Source organism: Engystomops pustulosus, chromosome 1 (genome assembly GCF_040894005.1).
Source record: "Engystomops pustulosus chromosome 1, aEngPut4.maternal, whole genome shotgun sequence".
Lineage (NCBI taxonomy): Eukaryota > Metazoa > Chordata > Amphibia > Anura > Leptodactylidae > Engystomops > Engystomops pustulosus.
The window spans coordinates 287465268-287488350 of NC_092411.1; the positions used below are offsets into that span (position 1 = coordinate 287465268).

General features: G+C 42.8%; 1 protein-coding gene across 7 annotated transcripts in view; it reads left to right on the plus strand.

The window, feature by feature from the left end:
* The window catches only part of DYSF (dysferlin), a 173496-nt gene extending 160408 nt beyond the window's left edge, over window positions 1-13088 (plus strand). For all 7 annotated transcript variants that reach the window (XM_072126385.1, XM_072126387.1, XM_072126390.1 and 4 more), the window contains 6 exons: window positions 1323-1464; window positions 3307-3406; window positions 5750-5928; window positions 6814-6923; window positions 7595-7742; window positions 9896-13088. In XM_072126385.1, the coding sequence (XP_071982486.1) occupies window positions 1323-1464; window positions 3307-3406; window positions 5750-5928; window positions 6814-6923; window positions 7595-7742; window positions 9896-9934 (718 nt within the window). In that variant the 3' untranslated portion in view covers window positions 9935-13088. The remainder of the gene's footprint in view (window positions 1-1322; window positions 1465-3306; window positions 3407-5749; window positions 5929-6813; window positions 6924-7594; window positions 7743-9895) is intronic.
* Window positions 13089-23083: the final 9995 nt, after the last annotated feature.

A 23083-nucleotide genomic window follows, 5' to 3' on the forward strand; every position in this document is an offset into this window, starting at 1 on the left:
TTTTGCACAAAAAATTGTGTAAAAAAATGCCTGCCGACACATTTATAAAGGCTTTTAGACCATTTTTTGTCCATTTTTGCTTGTCAGGAAAAGGAGCAGAGAATCTGTAATTTGGGGCAGAGAGATATTACCAGTGGCCAAAGGGGAAGGAGACTGATTCTGTCTTGCTTGTCAGGAGAGGAGCAGAAGATTTGTAGTATGGAGCAGTATAGCTGAAAAGACTCCCTCAGCAGAGAGATTATATTGTCAGTTGCCAGAGGAGAAGGAGACTGATTCTGTCCTGCTTCTCAGGGAAAGAGCAGAGCAGCAGCAATAGGTGATAGTGTATGTGATAAAACACATTTTATTTAGCAAAGAAATAAAATGCAATTATATAGTTAACTGCCACAGTGGGGTGGAGACTGATTTTGTACTGTTTCTTGGGAAAATAACTAAGCTGTGTAGAAGATGAAAATTCATTCTGCAGAGAGAGTAAGAGTGGAATATAGTGGCAGCTGCCAGAGGGGAAAGGAGACTATTCTTTTCTACTTGGAGCAGAGCCAGATCAGTACAGTAGGTGACAATGTAGCTGAGAAACTGAAGAGATTTAGTCAGCTGCCAGTGGGGAAAGGAGACTTTATTCTGAAATGCTAGTGATGGAGAAGAGCTCTGTAGTTCATGGCAGAATAACTGAGAACACTTCTGGAGCAATGGAAGAAAGCAGGTGATAGCGTAGCTGAGAAGACTTACTTTGAAGCTGCTAGAGGGGGAAGGAAACTGATTCTGTCGCAATGGTCAGGTAAGGAGCAGAGGCTCTGCCGCATATGACTGTGTATCCGATGAGACACCTACACAAGAGGAGTAAGATTGAACTATTATTTTAGCTTCCAGAGGGTAAATAATTAGTGGAAGAACCTAAAAGTTTAAAGGGGGCAGTAGAATTCTGTGATATCTCACAGTCTGACCCATGGTGCCATTGCCAAAACTTACATCACATACTACACCTACGGCTACATTCATGGCTCTATGTCATCACTTTGCCCAGAACAGTAGCCAGAGAGTTAATAGAAAGGAATAAGAGGCAGGTAACCTCCAGGCTCGGCTCTAGAGCCATATGTTTCTCCGCAGAGTCACCGCACTCCTGAGCGGCTTTGAACTCTGAACATACTGAACTGGTTTATACAACGCCACGGAACGTTATGTACACATTCTCCCTGCTATAGGTGCTACCCGTCCAGGGCGCACATGAAAGTAATGCCTTTGTTTCAATGACATGTTGTGCAAGTTATACAAATATACTTCCTCTGGAGGTAAACGCGGCTGTCCTGCTCTCCTTCTCCTAGCTGGCTGATAGGCCATGAAGAAAATAAACAGAAAACAGATGTGCACTACAGGTCTATGGGAGGCGAAGGGAATTTTAACTGGCGGTTCGTGTTCCCCTTTGATTATCTTCCTGCGGAGCAGGTCTGCTCAGTGTCTAAGAAGGTAAGACCAGCCCAAAAAACACTCCGAGCACAAAGCCCGGCTGTCTCACCGTACCACCAATGTGTGTCAGGTCTTTGTACCAGAGAACCTCGTCACGGTGGAGCCGCGGTGGTCGTTAAATAAATGTGGAGGTGTGGTGACCTCTGTTTGTGATAACACAACGTATAACCATGGAGATTTTATCCCTAGCAATAAGCTGGTGGTCATCAGGACATAGGATCGGAATGACTGGATTTGGCTTTGGAATACACGGTCCTAACGCTGTTGGTCTGAAGACCGGATGATCCAAGAGGATGAAGCACTGACAAGCAATGACATGTACTCACATGATATGGTTCCCCCTATCGTGTACAGTGTAAATGAATATGTCTAATTACTAGGCCAGTGGATTCACATGCTTGGCCACTCCCCCCCCCCTCCCCCAACAACTAGTATCTGAATAAGTACAGAAATAGGAGAAATGTTTCTAAATATTCCTATTTCTCCAAAGTTCCTTCAGAATGTCCCAATACCTGGAGGATAATATAGTTGAGATGTGTATAAAATGGGGGATTCTGCTTGAAATCTAGCATCAGGATCCAGTAAACTAAAGCAACACGCTTAAAGAGGACACATCTCACATGTGGAGAGGCACATATCATGCTTTATGGGCTGCTACACAGATCACATCATGACAGACAGATCATGCTTTATGGGCTGCTACACAGATCAAAGAGCACTATAGATTTTCTTTCTATCCCCCCAGTTGCTGAGATATCAGTCTCTGACCTTTATAATCTTCTGCACTGACAGAGAGGAGGACCCAGAGCAGAGAGGTAGGTGCATGTCTTCTTCTTGTCAGACAAGATTAGCATAACACACACCCCCTCCCGGCACCTCCTCTCTCACAGTAGAAAGGATTTTAATGGTCAGATACTCGGACTGATATATCAGCAACTGTGAAGCCTGGAAAGAAAATGCAAAGTGCCCTTAAATCTGTGTAGCACCCCCAACAAAAATGGTATACTAATATCCACATGTGTGAAGTGGTGAAATATCCCCTTTAAATGCTCTTGTGTATCCCCCTTGGTCTGCTCTTCTTTTACTTTATTATTCTGCTGCTTTCCAACAAAAAAAAAAAGTAAATGAGGGCGTCGCCAGACTCTCTCTGGACTCTTTGCAGGCTTATGGTCCGCCTCTTCACTCCCCCAGAGCTGGTGATGACACCCACCCCGCTACACGCTACAGGGACAACCACGCCAAGAGCCGAGTGACATAACCTACAGTAAAGCCTCAAAGAGGAGAAATCCTGTAGCAGTTTTGGTAACACCCAAAGTTTTTAGGAAAACAAGGGCAGGGAAAGTAAAAGAAGAGCAGATCCAGATTGAGGCGACACACACACCAATTGCCCGGTGACATGTGCAGATTTATGGTTGCCAGAGGGGGAAGAATACTGATTAAGGAGTTTACTGGGGACTATATTTACAGTAGACTGTAAAGTAGACTTTATGCAGAGATTATTGGAGACTATTTTTTGGGTTGTCAATAGGAAGAAGAAAACTAGCTGGGAAACTTTTGGGACCATATTTAAATTAGAGGAAAAAAGAGACTGTTTAGGGAATTTTTTTGTTGGGACAATAATGATATCTGTCATAGGAGACTTAGGGGATAGAAGACTGACTGGGAAATTACTGGAGACTAATGAATTGTCTTTACACCTCACAAATACTTAATACATGATTTGTGGCTACAATGTTTAAAACTTGGGAAAAGTTAAAACTTCCTACCCATTTGAGGTGCCTCAGCTTTTATGTACTATGAGTTATATCTATATATATGTAATAAAGGGTCTTTCTCCAACAGGAACATTTCTGGAGCGCAGACAAGACTGAGAGCAAAATCCCCCCTAACCTCACCCTCCAGATATGGGACAACGACAAATTCTCCTTTGATGACTATTTAGGTAAGAAGAAGCACTGCAGTAATATGAGTGGTATGGACCGGGACATTGAACTCTATACACGGGGGGGGGGGGGGGATTTATTATTGGGTTTTTTGTCTATGTTTGGTGCAGTTGTGGTAAAAATGGTGTTCTGCGTTTTCCGTTGCAACAAATGAACATAGGACGGCGTATAGTCACTTTAAAATAGACCCTGCATGCGCCAAAGTCATTATTTGCACAGACAAGTTTTCACGACACTGAATTCAATGCACGATTTTCGATTTGGCGCAGTTGGACCAATTGCTCCTTAGACGGACATGTGCAACAACAAAAAAAAACTAAACAAATACAACAACGTACATAGACTCAATTGATGAATTCAGATAAAACGAAAATGGAATTGAACAAAGACGACGAAATTGTAATGACGAATTCCGCCCACTGAATATATTTCTCTTCCATGGTCATTAATCATTAAGACGATCTTCAGAAATTCAGGAAGAAAATACCCCCTGTCTACTGTATATAATGGGGGGACGTTCCTCATAGTCGTGGGTGAGAGGAGATGAATCCAACTGTGGTTGAGTATGTGGAGTGAGGACATCCCCTACACATTAGATGGACCCATCGTTACATTATGGTTGGAGCAGTACAGTCCAAGCAGCACTATAGGACTATAGGAGAGAAGTGCTATCGTTCTAGTTCTGGGGGTTTATGTAAATTTAAAGTGGTATTCCAGGAATAAGCATAATTCATATTCAAATGGATTGTTAAAATATATTAATATTTTGCTCTCCTTTCAAAGATGGAGACATAGACATAGATTATGATGGAGAATTAAAATAGTATTGGCCCTTGAATCAGTCCTGTGACTTTGTCCCTGTAGAAGAGATACAGGACAGAAGACGGCCGCTTGTCACATGACCACATCACATGTCCTGCATCTGCCTGTGCAGGTCATGTGATCACCACTATCTTTGGCTGTAGTCGGTTGGTTGCAGTGCATCCGGTATGGCCGGTGTGTGGTGATGGCAGTTACACATCATTACTATGGTCACAGAGCAGGACAGTCTGTTACATCATCACTGGGAGCAGAGCATAGGAGGAACTGAGGGATCATGGGACTTGTAGTTGTAGACGACGGCCATCTTGGAGATAACTCCACCTACTTTAGAAAAGCCATAACATTTTGTGAATCATAAAAGCAAATAATTTAAGCTCCATTTTGTGATTCATGACATTGAGTTCTGTTGTATTCATTTATTTAAAGCATCAGACGTTCATATTCCCGAAATACCCCTTTAATATTTGCCTTAACCTTTCATCACATGTTGACATTTGATGGCGTCTGTATATTGGCTCATTTTCATATCTGTATACTGGGTCCATCTTGTTTTATTCACCACTTAGGTCTTTATAAACCAGGGCAGGGGTGTTTTCCTCCTCTGTCCTTTTATCTGCCGCCTCTCGGAGAATAGAAGCGATTGTATTCCATCTACAAAGCGCATTACACAGCGTTCCAGTATGACATCAACAAGGAGCCCAGTTTACTTTAACACTGGGCAGAGGAGAGGGCTGTGTGATTGAACGAGGCTCCAGAGGCGCACAACGTGTGGCTTTTGCTGACAGAAGCTTCTTTAATGGCTCAGCCAACTTTTCTTACGCTATGACCATTGCCTACCATGAAAAAGACAGGCATTTTTATGGGAAGCCATGTCGACGGGATCCAGCACACATCTGGTTTATGTATAGCAGCTTATGTGAAGTTGCTTTGAGATTGTACCAAGAAATCAGCGCAGGAACAATATCAAATGTTAATTCCAAGCTAAAGTGATTGTAATTGAGGTTTCTCTAAACAATGGCATCACCGCTCTTACTGACTCCTTCCCTTTTATCGTCTCCTGAGCCAGAGCAATCCCGACATCCGGGTGCTGCTCTATGCCATACAGGAGAAAAGAGGTTAAAGGTGGTGAATGTGAGGGTGAGGGCTCCTAGTGTGTTAGAAAAAGGTCTCCTAACTTGGTCCATGTGTCCACAGCTTTCTAACATCCATATAGAGACCTTTGAAGAAGACCATGGTGGGTTAACTTTGGGTCGTTGCCCCACCACTTATTAAGGTTCACAGCTAGTTCATCAAATTAGGCAGAACTTATCCCTAAATTGGGAAATCTGGAGGGTCATTAGATTAAATGTTCCATAGAAGAAAGTCTCCTTTCCTTGGCCACATAAGTCCATTGTCCCATCCCCCATTTCAGTTCAAAACAGCAATGGAGCCTGACCTAATCCTTACCAAGGTGTTTGTGTGGTGCGTACACCTATGATCATTGTCATGATTGCTACAAAAATCTGTTTTCATCCATTCAGGGTCTGTACAGCTGGATCTGAACCGGATGCCCAAACCAGCCAAGACGGCAGAAAAATGTAGCCTGGACCTGCTGGATGAGTCCATCGTTGCTGACAGATCTGTGTCTCTGTTTGAGCAGAAAACAGTGAAGGGCTGGTGGCCTTGTGTGGGTTTGGATGGTGACCAGAAGATTCTTGCTGTAAGGATTCTATGTCTTTATAGTTCCTTAGGAATACCCAGTTGACTTGAAATGGATTTGGTGGAACAGTTTTTAGAGCCAGGTCCATGCATTACATCCATCCATCCATTGACTTGTGTAATGCTTCATGCACCCTGGGGTGGGGCTGTAGGGAAACTGAACACTTCTCCAAAATACTATAACATTTATAGTAGCTTTAGGCTGCATCAATATTTGTCTTATCACAGAGTCTCCTGCAATATGGGGATCATTTACTAAGGGTCCGTGGAGTGCTTTCTCGTCGGGTTTCCCAACGATTTCCATTTTGCGCCGCAATTAACGGGATTTTGGCGCACGTGAATGGATTTTGACACATCGGCTTGCACGTGACACAAATCGGGGAACGGGCCATCGGACAACCCGACGGATTCGGACTACATACGGGATTTAACATTTCGAATTCTGTCGCAAGACACGCACTTACAAGCATCGGGAAGAAGAAGGTGAACTCCGGTGGACCTTGGCGGGGAAGCGGCGATGAACGAACACGGGCACATGAGCTTCGTGAATCGTGCCGGACTTCATCTTCGTCGGACCGTCCGAATCGGGGACCGCAACAGGACCAGGTAAGTAAATTTGCCCCTATGTGTCTCTTCCAAAGTAAGTCGAAGATTAAGAAATCAATCTGGAATCATTGGGTGCAATAAAGACTTGAATTAAACGTCAGAATTGGAAAGATGACTCTGGGTATAGACATGGTCGTCCTGTGTGGGTCCACAATGATCAAAAGGGAAGTTGCGTTGGTTGGGAGAGATATGTCCATCAGGTTGCAATGTAGTGGTTGCCCCATGTATTGACTATTTATCTTCTAATAATCTGCCTCCATTTGTGTCAATCGTCTTTCAGGGAAAGGTAGAAATGACGTTAGAGATTGTCAACGAACAAGAGAATGAAGAACGGCCAGCTGGGAATGGCCGAGAAGAGCCAAACATGAACCCCAAGTTAGAAGACCCCAAGTAAGATCAATAAACATTTAACGATAACAATTTACAGTGTCTTCTTTGAGGAAGTGGTGGAGGTCAAACATCAGCTTCTACCACCAATTTAATCTTATTTACTGCAATGAGTCCCCCCTCCCCAAAAAAGCTTAGGGAATCATTGTCTGCTTTGGGCTATAATTGGGCAAAGAAAGTCAATGAAAATATTTTACAGCTCTTCTTGAAATAATGGGGGAGACTTATCAAGACGGGCGTTTATATCGCCAGTCTTAAAGCTCTCCCTCCTGGCGGTCAGGGGCCTCTTAAATATTGGTGGAAACTCCACCATTTCGACCTTTAGAGCAGATCTGAACTGGCAGAGATGTTACTATAGTCTATGCAGGAAAACCATCAGAGAAGTCATAATGAATCTCCCCCAATGTCTCCAGAAGGTCTTACATGAATGTCCACTCAATCATGTAGCTTGGGTTCACTATCAATATCAGAGGTAGGTTTATCTACAAGAAGACCACTACTATTGATTAATGGAGCTTAATGGACCCTATTGACCTACAATGATGGCTTCAAGAGAGGCTCCAAACATAACCTTCAATGCAGATGGAGCCTTAGATGAGACAATAAATGGATATTATATCTATAAGTATACAGTGTCTCCATATATACTCACATTGAATGTTATCCAATTTCAGGCGCCCAGAGACCTCATTCTTTTGGTTTACATCTCCATACAAGACCCTGAAGTATATCCTATGGAGACGATACAGATGTTTCATCCTAGTCCTTCTAATTGTCGTCATCCTGCTGCTGTTCCTGGGAATCTTCTTGTACTCCTTCCCGGTAAGATACCAATTACCTGCAAAGATGCCAGGGTGGGTGGGATGCAGTGAGAGCCACATGTCAGCCATCAACCACTGTTGCTATATATAGTCCTATATGGAGGCACAAGTTAGTTTGGAACAGGTTGACATATACAACAATAGTTGAATATTTCCTTATTAATTGAGGTTCATTGATTGAGGGGTTTTTCCGAGCTATTCAAAATGGACCACCTATTTATGTGTTAGGTCATGAATGTCTGAACCCACTGATCACACGCTTGTGAATGAGCACTGAACTACAGATTCCAATCACGACCCCTGCACAGTGAATGGAGCCCCTGCTTCTAACTCAGTCCACTTATAGTGGAAGAGTTATGATTTTTTCGGTTTCCAGGTCTGACCACAGTTTTAAAACCAGCTAATTGGTGCGTGGGACAGGTGTCACACTCCATCCCATTTGATATGGATGCCCTCTAATAAACATAGGCAGGTCATAATTATCAGAAGTTGTATTTCTCATCAATATCTTAAGGCTCGCCAACCTTTTAAACATAATTAATAGCCTAAAACCGGACAACTGCAAACCTTTGACATTTGGGCAGGATTCTTGCCTTTATATTTTAGGTTAACATTTGTGCAGATTGATGGTGACTGTTCTATTTTCTCCGTATAGATCAATGATGCTTATTTTATATCCTCCACCCACATTGATGGTGCTTGTTGTATCTTCTCTGTACACATAGATTGTGCTGGACCTATCTTCTCAACCCAACATAAATAGTGCTTGTTCTATCTTCTTACCCCACCTAGATGGTGCTTGTTCTATCTTCTCCATCAACACAGATGGTGCTTGTTCTATCTTCACCATGAACATAAATGGTGCTCAGTGTATCTTTTCCATGTACATTTGTTATGCTCAACCCATCTTCTTGATGCACATCAATGGTGCTCGATCCATCTCCCCTATGCACATCGATGGGCTTGATCTATATTCTCCGAAACATCTACAGTTTCTTTTTTTAAGTCATGTATTTTCTACTTCTCATCTTACGCACTAGATGGAGCTTCTATACCGGACATTAGAAACACTTGCTAACCGCTACAAGACTTTACATTGCAACTTGTAACTGAGAGGCTACCATGACAATCACCAGGGCATTATTATATGGGCTTAGCCTCTGAATATCAGGCGTCTTCTAATGAGATTTTTTGGAGTTCTGGGTCTATTGTAAAATCAGTGAATGCCATGATGACAAAGGTATATATATACTGTATTACTGCAGTCTATGAGAGCTGCAGATAAAACAAAAATCCAGACCAGTTTGGGGACAACCCCTTTCACTAGGGGTGTCAATGTAAAATTGCGGGGTCCATGTCAAATGTTGGGTTACTCAAATGGATACCCTAAAAGAATTTAGTACAAAACAATACCCAGCCCTTTCTCTCATCAAGGAGTGGACCTGCTGCCCAGTATCACTTCTTTAGTCAGCTGTGGATGGTTCTTGGTGGAGGGTTCTTGGTCCCCTGAATGTCTGTGGTTTTGGGTCTCTTCTGTATGCATGGTGTTGTGTTGGTTGCTTGGGTCTCACTCCATTTTCAGTACTAGTGCAGCCCCCGGAACTTAGGTTTTCCAGTGGGGTCCATGCTTTTCATGTTTAGACCAGTCTCAGTTGAGAAGCATCTTTCAGTCATCCAGCGTTGGGTTCCTTTTGGGTGGCCAATGTATTTGCATAGCAGAAGAGGATTGGCACCAGATCGCGGTGTACTTGGGTGGGGATGGGTTGAAATGGGGGTGGAGAAAGTTGTCACCTAAAAGTCTATGGTGGAAGATGGTGTTCCCTTTTGATGGGGAGACCATTTGTAACCATAACTACTCACAGAAGGTCGGTGATCTTCTTGTCTTATGCCTCTATGTGAATGTGTTGGGCTCTCTGGACCTGATATTGACAAAATGGAAACATTCTGATTGTTTTAAGTGGTCACAACTAGTCTATCCCAGGACAAGTGGTTTGTATATCTCTGCATATCTCTGTTAGATGAAACAGACTACATTATTCACATGATCCCACTTTGTATTGAATTGTACAGTTCTTGCATTTTACCATCTGCTGTAGGGTCTCTACTTGATGTGAAATCTTTAGACTTATCTGTCTACTAACTTTTGTTTTCCAGAACTATGCTGCTATGAAGCTGGTGAAGCCCTTCAGATAAAGTCCTCCTGGGCATGTGAAGACCACCATTGTGGCCCACCTGGAACCTTAGGCCTTGAAACCCTTCCGAGATTGCTGTGCAGAATGTACCTACATTACAGACCACATACCTACCATATAGCTCCCAGTATTCATATCACTATGCAACATAATTCACAGATTACTCATCATCACATCGGGAGCAGAATCTATATACAGAATGTGGGACCTGATGAATGTATTGTGAACAGACATATGTAATGTCCATGCGCAAACTAGCTTAGTGATCGAAATAGACCTGCCTAAGAAGATAGAAGGTGCTGGCTCATGGTGGCAAGCCTTAACCATGCTCCATCACCTGATTGATGAAATCTTACCATCTGTAGATGATAGCATCTAAATAGTGAGGTGACTCCATGCTGCACGGCTCCATGGTTGTATGCTTGGTAAGCTTTGTAGACCACAACGCATAGAACCTCTTGGCTTTGTCCGTTCTAAGGTTTCATTTAGTAGCTGATAAAGTTTTGTTTTCCCCCCAGATCTCTATCATTAGAGGGATTTTCATCCTTTTAAGAAAATTCTTTATAAAATACAAAAGTAACACCGACCTCAGCCATTCCCAGCCTCTACCACTCTACCCATGGCTGGTCAGGATGGGATGATGATGACACTACACTCAAGTTGGGTTTTTGCTTTTCTATCCTCCAGATGTTATATTTGTACTCTGCTCTTTGGGCTGTGCCAGTCTATCTGCCATGCCTAGCTCTCGTTAAACGTTTTTACTGGCCTTATGCATAGATATTGGGTGGAGTGATGCCGTTTCAGTGTTATAGTCGGTTTCAGCTGCTCCAGCTGTTAGAATATCTCAGGAAGGAGTCGTGTTTTGCCGATACTTTGTACTTTTTCATGTGCCCATATGCTGCGCCCCAAGGGGTCCTTCTAAAAGCTTATGACAGTTACATGTATCATCACAACACTTGAACGTGTCTTAAGTATTTTCCCTAAAATTAACATTTTGGCTTCTACAGAATTTAACTGGCAGATTTATCTTTATTTGTGTGTTTTTTTGTATTTGCATTTTTTTGGCCACTTTTTAATTCGTTCTCTGAAGCTTGCCACACAAAGGTTTTCCTGCTTTGCGCCTAATTCCTCTATGAACTGCTCCTGGTGGCAGATGGTGGTGCTAATACACTCCAGTTCCTGCTAGGTGTAGGAAAGTGTTTTGTGCAGACTGTGCCAAAAATTGAGCAAATTTCGGAAATTGCACCAAATTTTTGCACAGAAATAATCAAAGTTTATCGAAGGAAATCAGCCCATAGATTAATCAAAAAGAAGAATAGCTAAAAAATAATCTGGCGCAAATTACAAGACTTAAGGTAAAACATCCCCAAAGTCTTTGGCCATGTCCTGCTAAGGTTACCTGGTCCAGACGGCAACCACTTATGGTTAATGGATGGGTTTACACCATCGTATCACAGTCCTATGGTGTAATGTTACCCCAAAACCCGATAAGAGGTTCATTAGAGACCAACAGTATCATTGGGACAGTCCCCACATCCTGACTAGAACTAGGAATGACGTACACCATGGACGAAGACTCGCTTTAGGATAGGAAGGTCTTCTCCAGGGCGGGTAATATTCTTCCGATGTTTCCTACATTGTTTAATCGGGTGTATAATGAGGTAAACTCACAGCGTTACATACGTTCCCTACTATATAGGGAACCTTAACTTCAAGAAGAGTCTTCCTTAAAACATTTTATACCTCGTGTCTTTACTTTAGCTGCAATGATGATCCTACGACCACCAGGACTCCTGCTATTAGCAGGGGGGGGGGGGGGGTTAGAGGTGCTTCAGAATTTTTCGAAAGATTCAATTTGGTTTCAAGTTTATTTGGTCTAAATCAATCTTGTTTCAACATTGGTATATAATCTCCTCTAGTCTTCCAAAGTGTATATATATATATATATAGGTCCGAAGTTGTTTCATACATATTTTCCGAAATTGTTAATAATAGCAGAACCCTATCGGACAATGGCAGAAACCATCGATGGACCTTTTAGAATTCTGTTATGTATAAGATTGTACAGATACAATTGATCCCAAGTGATTCGAAATACATTTGGATTTGATTCAGTGCCTGGAGATCACCAGATTATTACCAAATAGATTTGGTCTTCTCGTGTAAGGGTCCTACTGTCATAACCTCAGTGATCACGAGAATTGTCTCTGGGACTGGTGGAGACAGCTGGGGGCTATGGCTTTATCTAGCTCAGCTCTACAGAAGGGATAGGGGAAGATCTCATGCTTTACCCACCCTTTATGAGACCACCGTACTCCTGATTATTGGGGTTCCCAGCTGTAGGACCCCTAATGACCAGTAACTTGTGTCCTCTCCTGGGTAAAGGAACCACCTGGATCCATTGGGAATAATATTATGGTTGTGTGGTTATTGTTCTCGACTACTTTCCATCAATCCCAGACCATTCCCTTTAAAGGTCATCTACCACCAAGATGAAGGACTGTAAACTGATCACCCTGATGTACTGGTGTGTGCCCCCTCTGTCAGCATCCGCTCTTCTTTTAGCTCCTTAAACCCTTATTTTTCTGAAAAAAGTTTTAAAAAGTAGGCAAATGAGCCTGAGGGGCTCCAGGCTTTTCGTAAAAACAAGGGTTTAAGAAGCTAAAAGAAGGGCGTATCCTAGCAGAGGGGGCACACACACCAGTATGTCAGTGTGCTGGGTTTACAGTCCTTCATCCTGGTGGTAGATGTCCTTTAAAGGGAATAGTCTACGATTGTAAAACGTAAGCAAGAAAATGTTAAAGGTGAAATCATAAAATGTTTGATTAAAATTAAGGCGTTTTTTTATAGTCCAGTAAAAAGGGATTGATATAAAATATTTTTACTAAAATTGATGGAACAGAAACTCCCCCCCCCCCCCCCACACACAGTGACTCCGCCCACCTCCGCTACCCTACAGCCTACTCCAGAACGCACCAGTATATCAGTATTATACATGAATCGTTGTGTTGTTTTATGTGTTTTATTCTCATATTGTAAGAATATTTTGATGCTTTATTTGATTTTATTGTTGATGTGTTGCACAGACGTCGTCCGCAGACTTTTATCTCAGTAATAACTCGAATCAGGAAGCAGCGCGAATGCAATAAAGTGAATGGAATTGTCTTTATTCACAAAAATGTGGTTGTGTTTTTTTTTGTCAATGGGTTTTAATGATGGTATTTTATCCACAAAAACACAGATAAATCTAAACCCACGTCAGAGGGTCACATCCAGCATCAAAATGGCCGCCGGTACAGCGATGATGGGAGGAGACCGGCTGCTCCTAATAAGGAACATTTCTGGTAAAAGTCGTACATTAGAAAGACACAACAAGGATGTCACTAGGGAGTAATACTGGACACCAGGAGGTAAAATCTATCCCCTCCTCATCCTTAGGCCGCCAGGATTATCCTGTATCCTCCCATCTGGAGAGCAGAGCAGATTACACACCCCGGATATCTAAATCATTGTCCTATCTGTATATCTGAGTGCAAACTATCTAGACATCACTTTATACACTTCACTATAATGAAAATATATACCCGTATATAATCGGGTATAAGCCGACCCAAGTATAAGCCGAGGCCCCTAATTTTACCACAAAAACCTGGTAAAACCTATTGACTTGAGTATAAGCCGAGGGTGGGAAATCCATTGGTCACGGCCTCCCCAGTATATAGCCTGCCGGACCCTGCCCCATAGTATATAGCCATCACCTGCCCCCCAGTATATAGCCTTCCAGCCCCCCTGCCCCAGTATATAGCCAGCCCCCTTCCCCAGTATATAGCCAGCCCCTGCCCCAGTATATAGCCAGTCCCCTGCCCCAGTATATAGCCAGCAGCGGGGAAGCCAGATAGGTGAGTTTTGATATATATTTTTTTTTTACTCGAGTATAAGCCAAGTTTGGGTTTTCAGTTCATTTTTTTGTGTGCTGAAAAACTAGGCTTATACTTGAGTATATATGGTATATATTACATGCTCTGACCCACTGGACACCAGGGAGTATAATCCATGTCCTCACTCACTCTAAACCAGGGAGTATAAACTATGGGGGGCATTAATCATAGTGGCTTGGGATTTATGATGGTTCTAGTTCTGCCTTAGTAAATGCATTTTGGAATTGTCGCATGTCCGATTTATTAGCGCCTAATTTGTCTCTAATTTTTACCCTATAAAGTAAACCTCATTTGAGACTAATAATGGAACGAGATTCAAAAAATGTGACAGAACGTTCAGGGCTTCATCTCTGCACAAAAACCTCTCATTGTGATGTAACTGCAGGGACTAAAAGTTACAGATTCTTGCAGAAATGAGTCTTTTCCTTTTTTATTATAATTTACATGAAATGGAGACTAATAATATTCTCAGATCTGTACAATAAGACAATAATCACTCCCAGAGATGATCCCATAGACAATAATCACTCCCAGAGATGGTCCCATAGACAATAATCACTCCCAGAGATGATCCCATAGACAATAATCACTCCCAGAGATGATCCCATAGACAATAATCACTCCCAGAGATGATCCCATAGACAATAATCACTCCCAGAGATGATCCCATAGACAATAATCACTCCCAGAGATGATCCCATAGACAATAATCACTCCCAGAGATGATCCCATAGACAATAATCACTCCCAGAGATGATCCCATAGACAATAATCACTCCCAGAGATGATCCCATAGACAATGATCACTCCCAGAGATGATCCCATAGACAATAATCACTCCCAGAGATGATCCCATAGACAATGATCACTCCCAGAGATGATCCCATAGACAATAATCACTCCCAGAGATGATCCCATAGACAGTAATCACTCCCAGAGATGATCCCATAGACAATAATCACTCCCAGAGATGATCCCATAGACAATAATCACTCCCAGAGATGATCCCATAGACAATAATCACTCCCAGAGATGATCCCATAGACAATAATCACTCCCAGAGATGATCCCATAGACAATGATCACTCCCAGAGATGATCCCATAGACAATGATCACTCCCAGAGATGATCCCATAGACAATAATCACTCCCAGAGATGATCCCATAGACAATAATCACTCCCAGAGATGATCCCATAGACAATAATCACTCCCAGAGATGATCCCATAGACAATAATCACTCCCAGAGATGATCCCATAGACAATAATCACTCCCAGAGATGATCCCATAGACAATAATCACTCCCAGAGATGATCCCATAGACAATAATCACTCCCAGAGATGATCCCATAGACAATAATCACTCCCAGAGATGATCCCATAGACAATAATCACTCCCAGAGATGATCCCATAGACAATAATCACTCCCAGAGATGATCCCATAGACAATGATCACTCCCAGAGATGATCCCATAGACAATGATCACTCCCAGAGATGATCCCATAGACAATAATCACTCCCAGAGATGATCCCATAGACAATAATCACTCCCAGAGATGATCCCATAGACAATAATCACTCCCAGAGATGATCCCATAGATAATAATCACTCCCAGAGATGATCCCATAGACAATAATCACTCTCAGAGATGATCCCATAGACAATAATCACTCCCAGAGATGATCCCATAGACAATAATCACTCCCAGAGATGATCCCAGAGACAATAATCACTCCCAGAGATGATCCGATAGACAATAATCACTCCCAGAGATGATCCCATAGACAATAATCACTCCCAGAGATGATCCCATAGACAATGATCACTCCCAGAGATGATCCCATAGACAATGATCACTCCCAGAGATGATCCCATAGACAATAATCACTCCCAGAGATGATCCCATAGACAATAATCACTCCCAGAGATGATCCCATAGATAATAATCACTCCCAGAGATGATCCCATAGACAATAATCACTCCCAGAGATGATCCCATAGACAATAATCACTCCCAGAGATGATCCCATAGACAATAATCACTCCCAGAGATGATCCCATAGACAATAATCACTCCCAGAGATGATCCCATAGACAATAATCACTCCCAGAGATGATCCCATAGACAATGATCACTCCCAGAGATGGTCCCATAGACAATAATCACTCCCAGAGATGGTCCCATAGACAATAATCACTCCCAGAGATGATCCCATAGACAATAATCACTCCCAGAGATGATCCCATAGACAATAATCACTCCCAGAGATGATCCCATAGACAATAATCACTCCCAGAGATGATCCCATAGACAATAATCACTCCCAGAGATGATCCCATAGACAATAATCACTCCCAGAGATGATCCCATAGACAATAATCACTCCCAGAGATGATCCCATAGACAATAATCACTCCCAGAGATGATCCCATAGACAATGATCACTCCCAGAGATGATCCCATAGACAATAATCACTCCCAGAGATGATCCCATAGACAATGATCACTCCCAGAGATGATCCCATAGACAATAATCACTCCCAGAGATGATCCCATAGACAGTAATCACTCCCAGAGATGATCCCATAGACAATAATCACTCCCAGAGATGATCCCATAGACAATAATCACTCCCAGAGATGATCCCATAGACAATAATCACTCCCAGAGATGATCCCATAGACAATAATCACTCCCAGAGATGATCCCATAGACAATGATCACTCCCAGAGATGATCCCATAGACAATGATCACTCCCAGAGATGATCCCATAGACAATAATCACTCCCAGAGATGATCCCAAAGACAATAATCACTCCCAGAGATGATCCCATAGACAATAATCACTCCCAGAGATGATCCCATAGATAATAATCACTCCCAGAGATGATCCCATAGACAATAATCACTCTCAGAGATGATCCCATAGACAATAATCACTCCCAGAGATGATCCCATAGACAATAATCACTCCCAGAGATGATCCCATAGACAATAATCACTCCCAGAGATGATCCCATAGACAATAATCACTCCCAGAGATGATCCCATAGACAATGATCACTCCCAGAGATGATCCCATAGACAGTGATCACTCCCAGAGATGATCCCATAGACAATAATCACTCCCAGAGATGATCCCGTAGACAATAATCGCTCCCAGAGATGATCCCATAGACAATAATCACTCCCAGAGATGATCCCATAGATAATAATCACTCCCAGAGATGATCCCATAGACAATAATCACTCTCAGAGATGATCCCATAGACAATAATCACTCCCAGAGATGATCCCATAGACAATAATCACTCCCAGAGATGATCCCAGAGACAATAATCACTCCCAGAGATGATCCGATAGACAATAATCACTCCCAGAGATGATCCCATAGACAATAATCACTCCCAGAGATGATCCCATAGACAATGATCACTCCCAGAGATGATCCCATAGACAATGATCACTCCCAGAGATGATCCCATAGACAATAATCACTCCCAGAGATGATCCCATAGACAATAATCACTCCCAGAGATGATCCCATAGATAATAATCACTCCCAGAGATGATCCCATAGACACTAATCACTCCCAGAGATGATCCCATAGACAATAATCACTCCCAGAGATGATCCCATAGACAATAATCACTCCCAGAGATGATCCCATAGACAATAATCACTCCCAGAGATGATCCCATAGACAATAATCACTCCCAGAGATGATCCCATAGACAATGATCACTCCCAGAGATGATCCTATAGACAATAATCACTCCCAGAGATGATCCCATAGACAATAATCACTCCCAGAGATGATCCCATAGACAGTAATCACTCCCAGAGATGATCCCATAGACAGTAATCACTCCCAGAGATGATCCCATAGACAATAATCACTCCCAGAGATGATCCCATAGACAATAATCACTCCCAGAGATGATCCCATAGACAATAATCACTCCCAGAGATGATCCCATAGACACTAATCACTCCCAGAGATGATCCCATAGACAATAATCACTCCCAGAGATGATCCCATAGACAATAATCACTCCCAGAGATGATCCCATAGACAATAATCACTCCCAGAGATGATCCCATAGACAATAATCACTCCCAGAGATGATCCCATAGACAATAATCACTCCCAGAGATGATCCCATAGACAATAATCACTCCCAGAGATGATCCCATAGACAATAATCACTCCCAGAGATGATCCCATAGACAATAATCACTCCCAGAGATGATCCCATAGACAATAATCACTCCCAGAGATGATCCCATAGACAGTAATCACTCCCAGAGATGATCCCATAGACAATAATCACTCCCAGAGATGATCCCACAGACAATAATCACTCCCAGAGATGATCCCATAGACAATAATCACTCCCAGAGATGATCCCATAGACAATAATCACTCCCAGAGATGGTCCCATAGACAATAATCACTCCCAGAGATGGTCCCATAGACAATAATCACTCCCAGAGATGATCCCATAGACAATAATCACTCCCAGAGATGATCCCATAGACAATAATCACTCCCAGAGATGATCCCATAGACAATAATCACTCCCAGAGATGATCCCATAGACAATAATCACTCCCAGAGATGATCCCATAGACAGTAATCACTCCCAGAGATGATCCCATAGACACCAATCACTCCCAGAGATGGTCCCATAGACAATAATCACTCCCAGAGATGATCCCATAGACAATAATCACTCCCAGAGATGATCCCATAGACAATAATCACTCCCAGAGATGATCCCATAGACAATAATCACTCCCAGAGATGATCCCATAGACAATAATCACTCCCAGAGATGATCCCATAGACAATGATCACTCCCAGAGATGATCCCATAGACAATAATCACTCCCAGAGATGATCCCATAGACAATAATCACTCCCAGAGATGGTCCCATAGACAATAATCACTCCCAGAGATGATCCCATAGACAATGATCACTCCCAGAGATGATCCCATAGACAATAATCACTCCCAGAGATGATCCCATAGACAATGATCACTCCCAGAGATGATCCCATAGACAATAATCACTCCCAGAGATGATCCCATAGACAATAATCACTCCCAGAGATGATCCCATAGACAATAATCACTCCCAGAGATGATCCCATAGACAATGATCACTCCCAGAGATGATCCCATAGACAATAATCACTCCCAGAGATGATCCCATAGACAATAATCACTCCCAGAGATGATCCCATAGACAATAATCACTCCCAGAGATGGTCCCATAGACAATAATCACTCCCAGAGATGATCCCATAGACAATAATCACTCCCAGAGATGATCCCATAGACAATAATCACTCCCAGAGATGATCCCATAGACAATAATCACTCCCAGAGATGATCCCATAGACAATAATCACTCCCAGAGATGATCCCATAGACAATAATCACTCCCAGAGATGATCCCATAGACAGTAATCACTCCCAGAGATGATCCCATAGACACCAATCACTCCCAGAGATGGTCCCATAGACAATAATCACTCCCAGAGATGATCCCATAGACAATAATCACTCCCAGAGATGATCCCATAGACAATAATCACTCCCAGAGATGATCCCATAGACAATAATCACTCCCAGAGATGATCCCATAGACAATAATCACTCCCAGAGATGATCCCATAGACAATGATCACTCCCAGAGATGATCCCATAGACAATAATCACTCCCAGAGATGATCCCATAGACAATAATCACTCCCAGAGATGGTCCCATAGACAATAATCACTCCCAGAGATGATCCCATAGACAATGATCACTCCCAGAGATGATCCCATAGACAATAATCACTCCCAGAGATGATCCCATAGACAATAATCACTCCCAGAGATGATCCCATAGACAATAATCACTCCCAGAGATGGTCCCATAGACAATAATCACTCCCAGAGATGATCCCATAGACAATAATCACTCCCAGAGATGATCCCATAGACAATAATCACTCCCAGAGATGATCCCATAGACAATAATCACTCCCAGAGATGATCCCATAGACAATAATCACTCCCAGAGATGATCCCATAGACAATAATCACTCCCAGAGATGATCCCATAGACAATAATCACTCCCAGAGATGATCCCATAGACAATAATCACTCCCAGAGATGATCCCATAGACAATAATCACTCCCAGAGATGATCCCATAGACAATGATGAAGTCGTTACTGGGGAAATTTTACATTATAAAACTTCTCTGAAGGATTTTCCATGGTGCTTAGAGGGAACTCTTCATTTGGGAAGCGAAAACCTTGGTTTTTAGTAATGAAAAGTGAAGTTTTTTGGAAGTGCAGCTGCTCAGAGTAGGAGCATTTTTGCGACTTTTTAGGCGCAAATTAGTGATAGATGGCGAGCAAACATCTGTATAGGAGGCTCTCACTATGTCAGATAAGGCGCAGGGACTCAGAACCACTAAGTGCCGGACTTTGCCCTGCGCCAAAAAAAGTCGCATAAATGCGCCAAATTACACAGTTAATAAGTTAATAAGTGGATTTTGGTCATGGTATGGGCACTCGGTCTCTAAAAGGTTCGCCATCACTGCCATAGAGTATAAGTCATGTCCTCACCCGTGGAAAACCAGGAGCATAATCCTCATCCAATGGACACCAATAAATATACTCAATACTTTTACCCACTGGACATCGGGGCACATAGGCAGCGTATGATGTAATCTCTGGCACCCTCTGGATTTATCAGGATGTTCTGTGTTGGCAGGGTAATTCTATGCCGGGTCCATGAGCGGTTTTGGGGCAGGAAACCCAGTAAATAAAGTCAGTAGTTCCCTCAGCCACTGGAATAATGGAAATATATCCTAATCCCTAGAAGAGGGATGGAGCGCTCTGCTCCTGGTAGTGGGTCACTATATGCGTCTACAGACCCTGACCGGCCGGATGAAGCTGCCGATCCTGTGATTTGCAGACAGACTGCGGTTACACTGCCGGAGCACAATATCCCAGAATACAGAGAAAATGGGATTTCTTTTCTAAAATATCTGTAATTTTGCAGTAAACTGAACGCACAGATATTGTAATGTCTTTTCGGAGTATTTTGGGTCGTCATAACACAGCTATTTCCTTATTATGACTGAATTACCCGCGTCTCGGGGCGCTAGTAAACTCCACTCGTCTCCCCCGAAACAATAGCTGGAAATTACAGCGGTTTCCATCGACATGTTAATGGAGAAGCCCGAAGAGTTTTTCGGTGAATCATTTACATTTCGGATCCAGGAATGTACAATTACATTATGTGAGTATGGGATAGATTATAATCCCTGGCAGCCAGGGGACACCACATTCTCATTCATCTTAAAATCAGTTTTTGGGGCATAGATTAGGGACCAGGAGACCTGCGATATGAAGGAATATGATTTAAAGGGGTTTTAAGGGGGATGGTAACAAGCAGCAGACATGGACCCACATTGTTATTCAACTGGTCTGACTCTGGGCCACCTCTATGGATGGTATGTATGCTGAACCTTACTGGTATTCACCATTTCACCAAGCTTCCCGACCAACCTGGATTTAAAGGGATAGTCCCAGGTCTTAGTTTGTGCTTTTTTCCCTGGCTGTGGCAGATATGTCTTGGATTTTCACTCTGCCGATAGAGTTGAATACAATGGTAGAGCAGGGAGTCCATAGTTCCCTGCTCCACTGTTCTACCTCTGCCGTAGGCAGCTCTGAGGCCGGACACAGAGTTGGCCGAGAGGAGAAGAGGGTGTCTGTGTGGGTGACGTGGAGAGCATTATAGACTGGAGCATGGAGGACCACATTGGGGGAAGGGATCAGATGTTTGGATGGCCATATTGATGGAATGGGGCACAATAGATGGAATGGGGCTGGAATAGAAGTTTAAGTGCCACAATATGGGGAGCAGTTATACATTTTTGGAAGGGGTTCATTATTCATGGGGGCAATGATAGATAGAGAGGGGTAATAAATGTTTTTTTACTCTCTGTAGGGGATTATATGTTGTGGGAACTACTAAAAGAACAGAGATCAGGATACTAGGGGTGGAGGTTAGGTGTAGCAGAAGTATGCCTCCGCTTTTGGCCCCTTTTCAGTGTCTGGGGGGGTGGGAGTGATGCCTTTTATGGGGATGTCATCTTTGTTGCAGGGAGATACTCAGTGCGCCAAGACAAATGGCCGATTAGCAGTAAAGGGTCAGGCAAAAGAACAGTCAAGGACTGGAAAAGGTCAGGGCTGGAGGAATTTGTACAAGATAGAAGGTCAAAGTCGGCAGCACAGGATTGTAGACCAAAAACAAGTTGGCACCAAACACTTGCAGCAGGTGGTTGGGAGCTGCATAGTACATAAACCACCAGTGTTAGGTTACTAGACGTGGCACTGAGAGCAATCTCTGTGGGCATCCAGGCCTTCCATGTATGTTAGACTAGTAATGCAAGACCTCCTCCTGCAGTCTCGGGTAGTCCAAGATGTGTTCAGTGTTTTTTTAAAGCAACACTTCATAGTACTGCAGGAGGAGTGCCGAGGTGTGGACAGCACTGGACTGTCATTGGAGCTCGTTCTCTAGGCCACGACTCTTCCGGTTCAAGGAGTCCCTGTAGGGAAGCTACAGCGATCATCCAAATTTCCCCTCCTTCTTTCAATTATATTGATGTTCTCGAGACGCCAATGGGATTGGAAGCAGAGCAGAGAGCAATAAGTTACTGATTAAATTGTCATGTCAGCACTTTGTGATAATTATGTAGGTTTTGGGCTGTAATTTGGTTTTTGACCGAGAAGACGCTCGCTCCTCGAGAGAACATTGTGAAGGAGATGGATCATAGTGCAGGAAGCCGGAGCAGATCTTAGTCTTACATCTTATTTTGGAGCTACATTGCTTCAAATATAAAATCTAATTTTGAATTTAGTTCGGAAGTAATAATGGCGTTCACACAAAATGGGATAATTATTTGTTTTTTTTAAGAATTATATATAATATTTTTGGATGAATTTTGGGAGGCTACTTGTTTGTTATGTGTTTCTTATTTTTTTGTTTATTTTTCTATCTTTTCTCAAGAAATGTTCCACTGGCTTGGGTTGTTTTTGACATGAGAAGCTTGGGAGCATCTGACCGAATATGTCACGGGGGCCGATGTGATGGGGGTCCTACGTTTGGTCTATAGAGAATGGGGTCCTGCC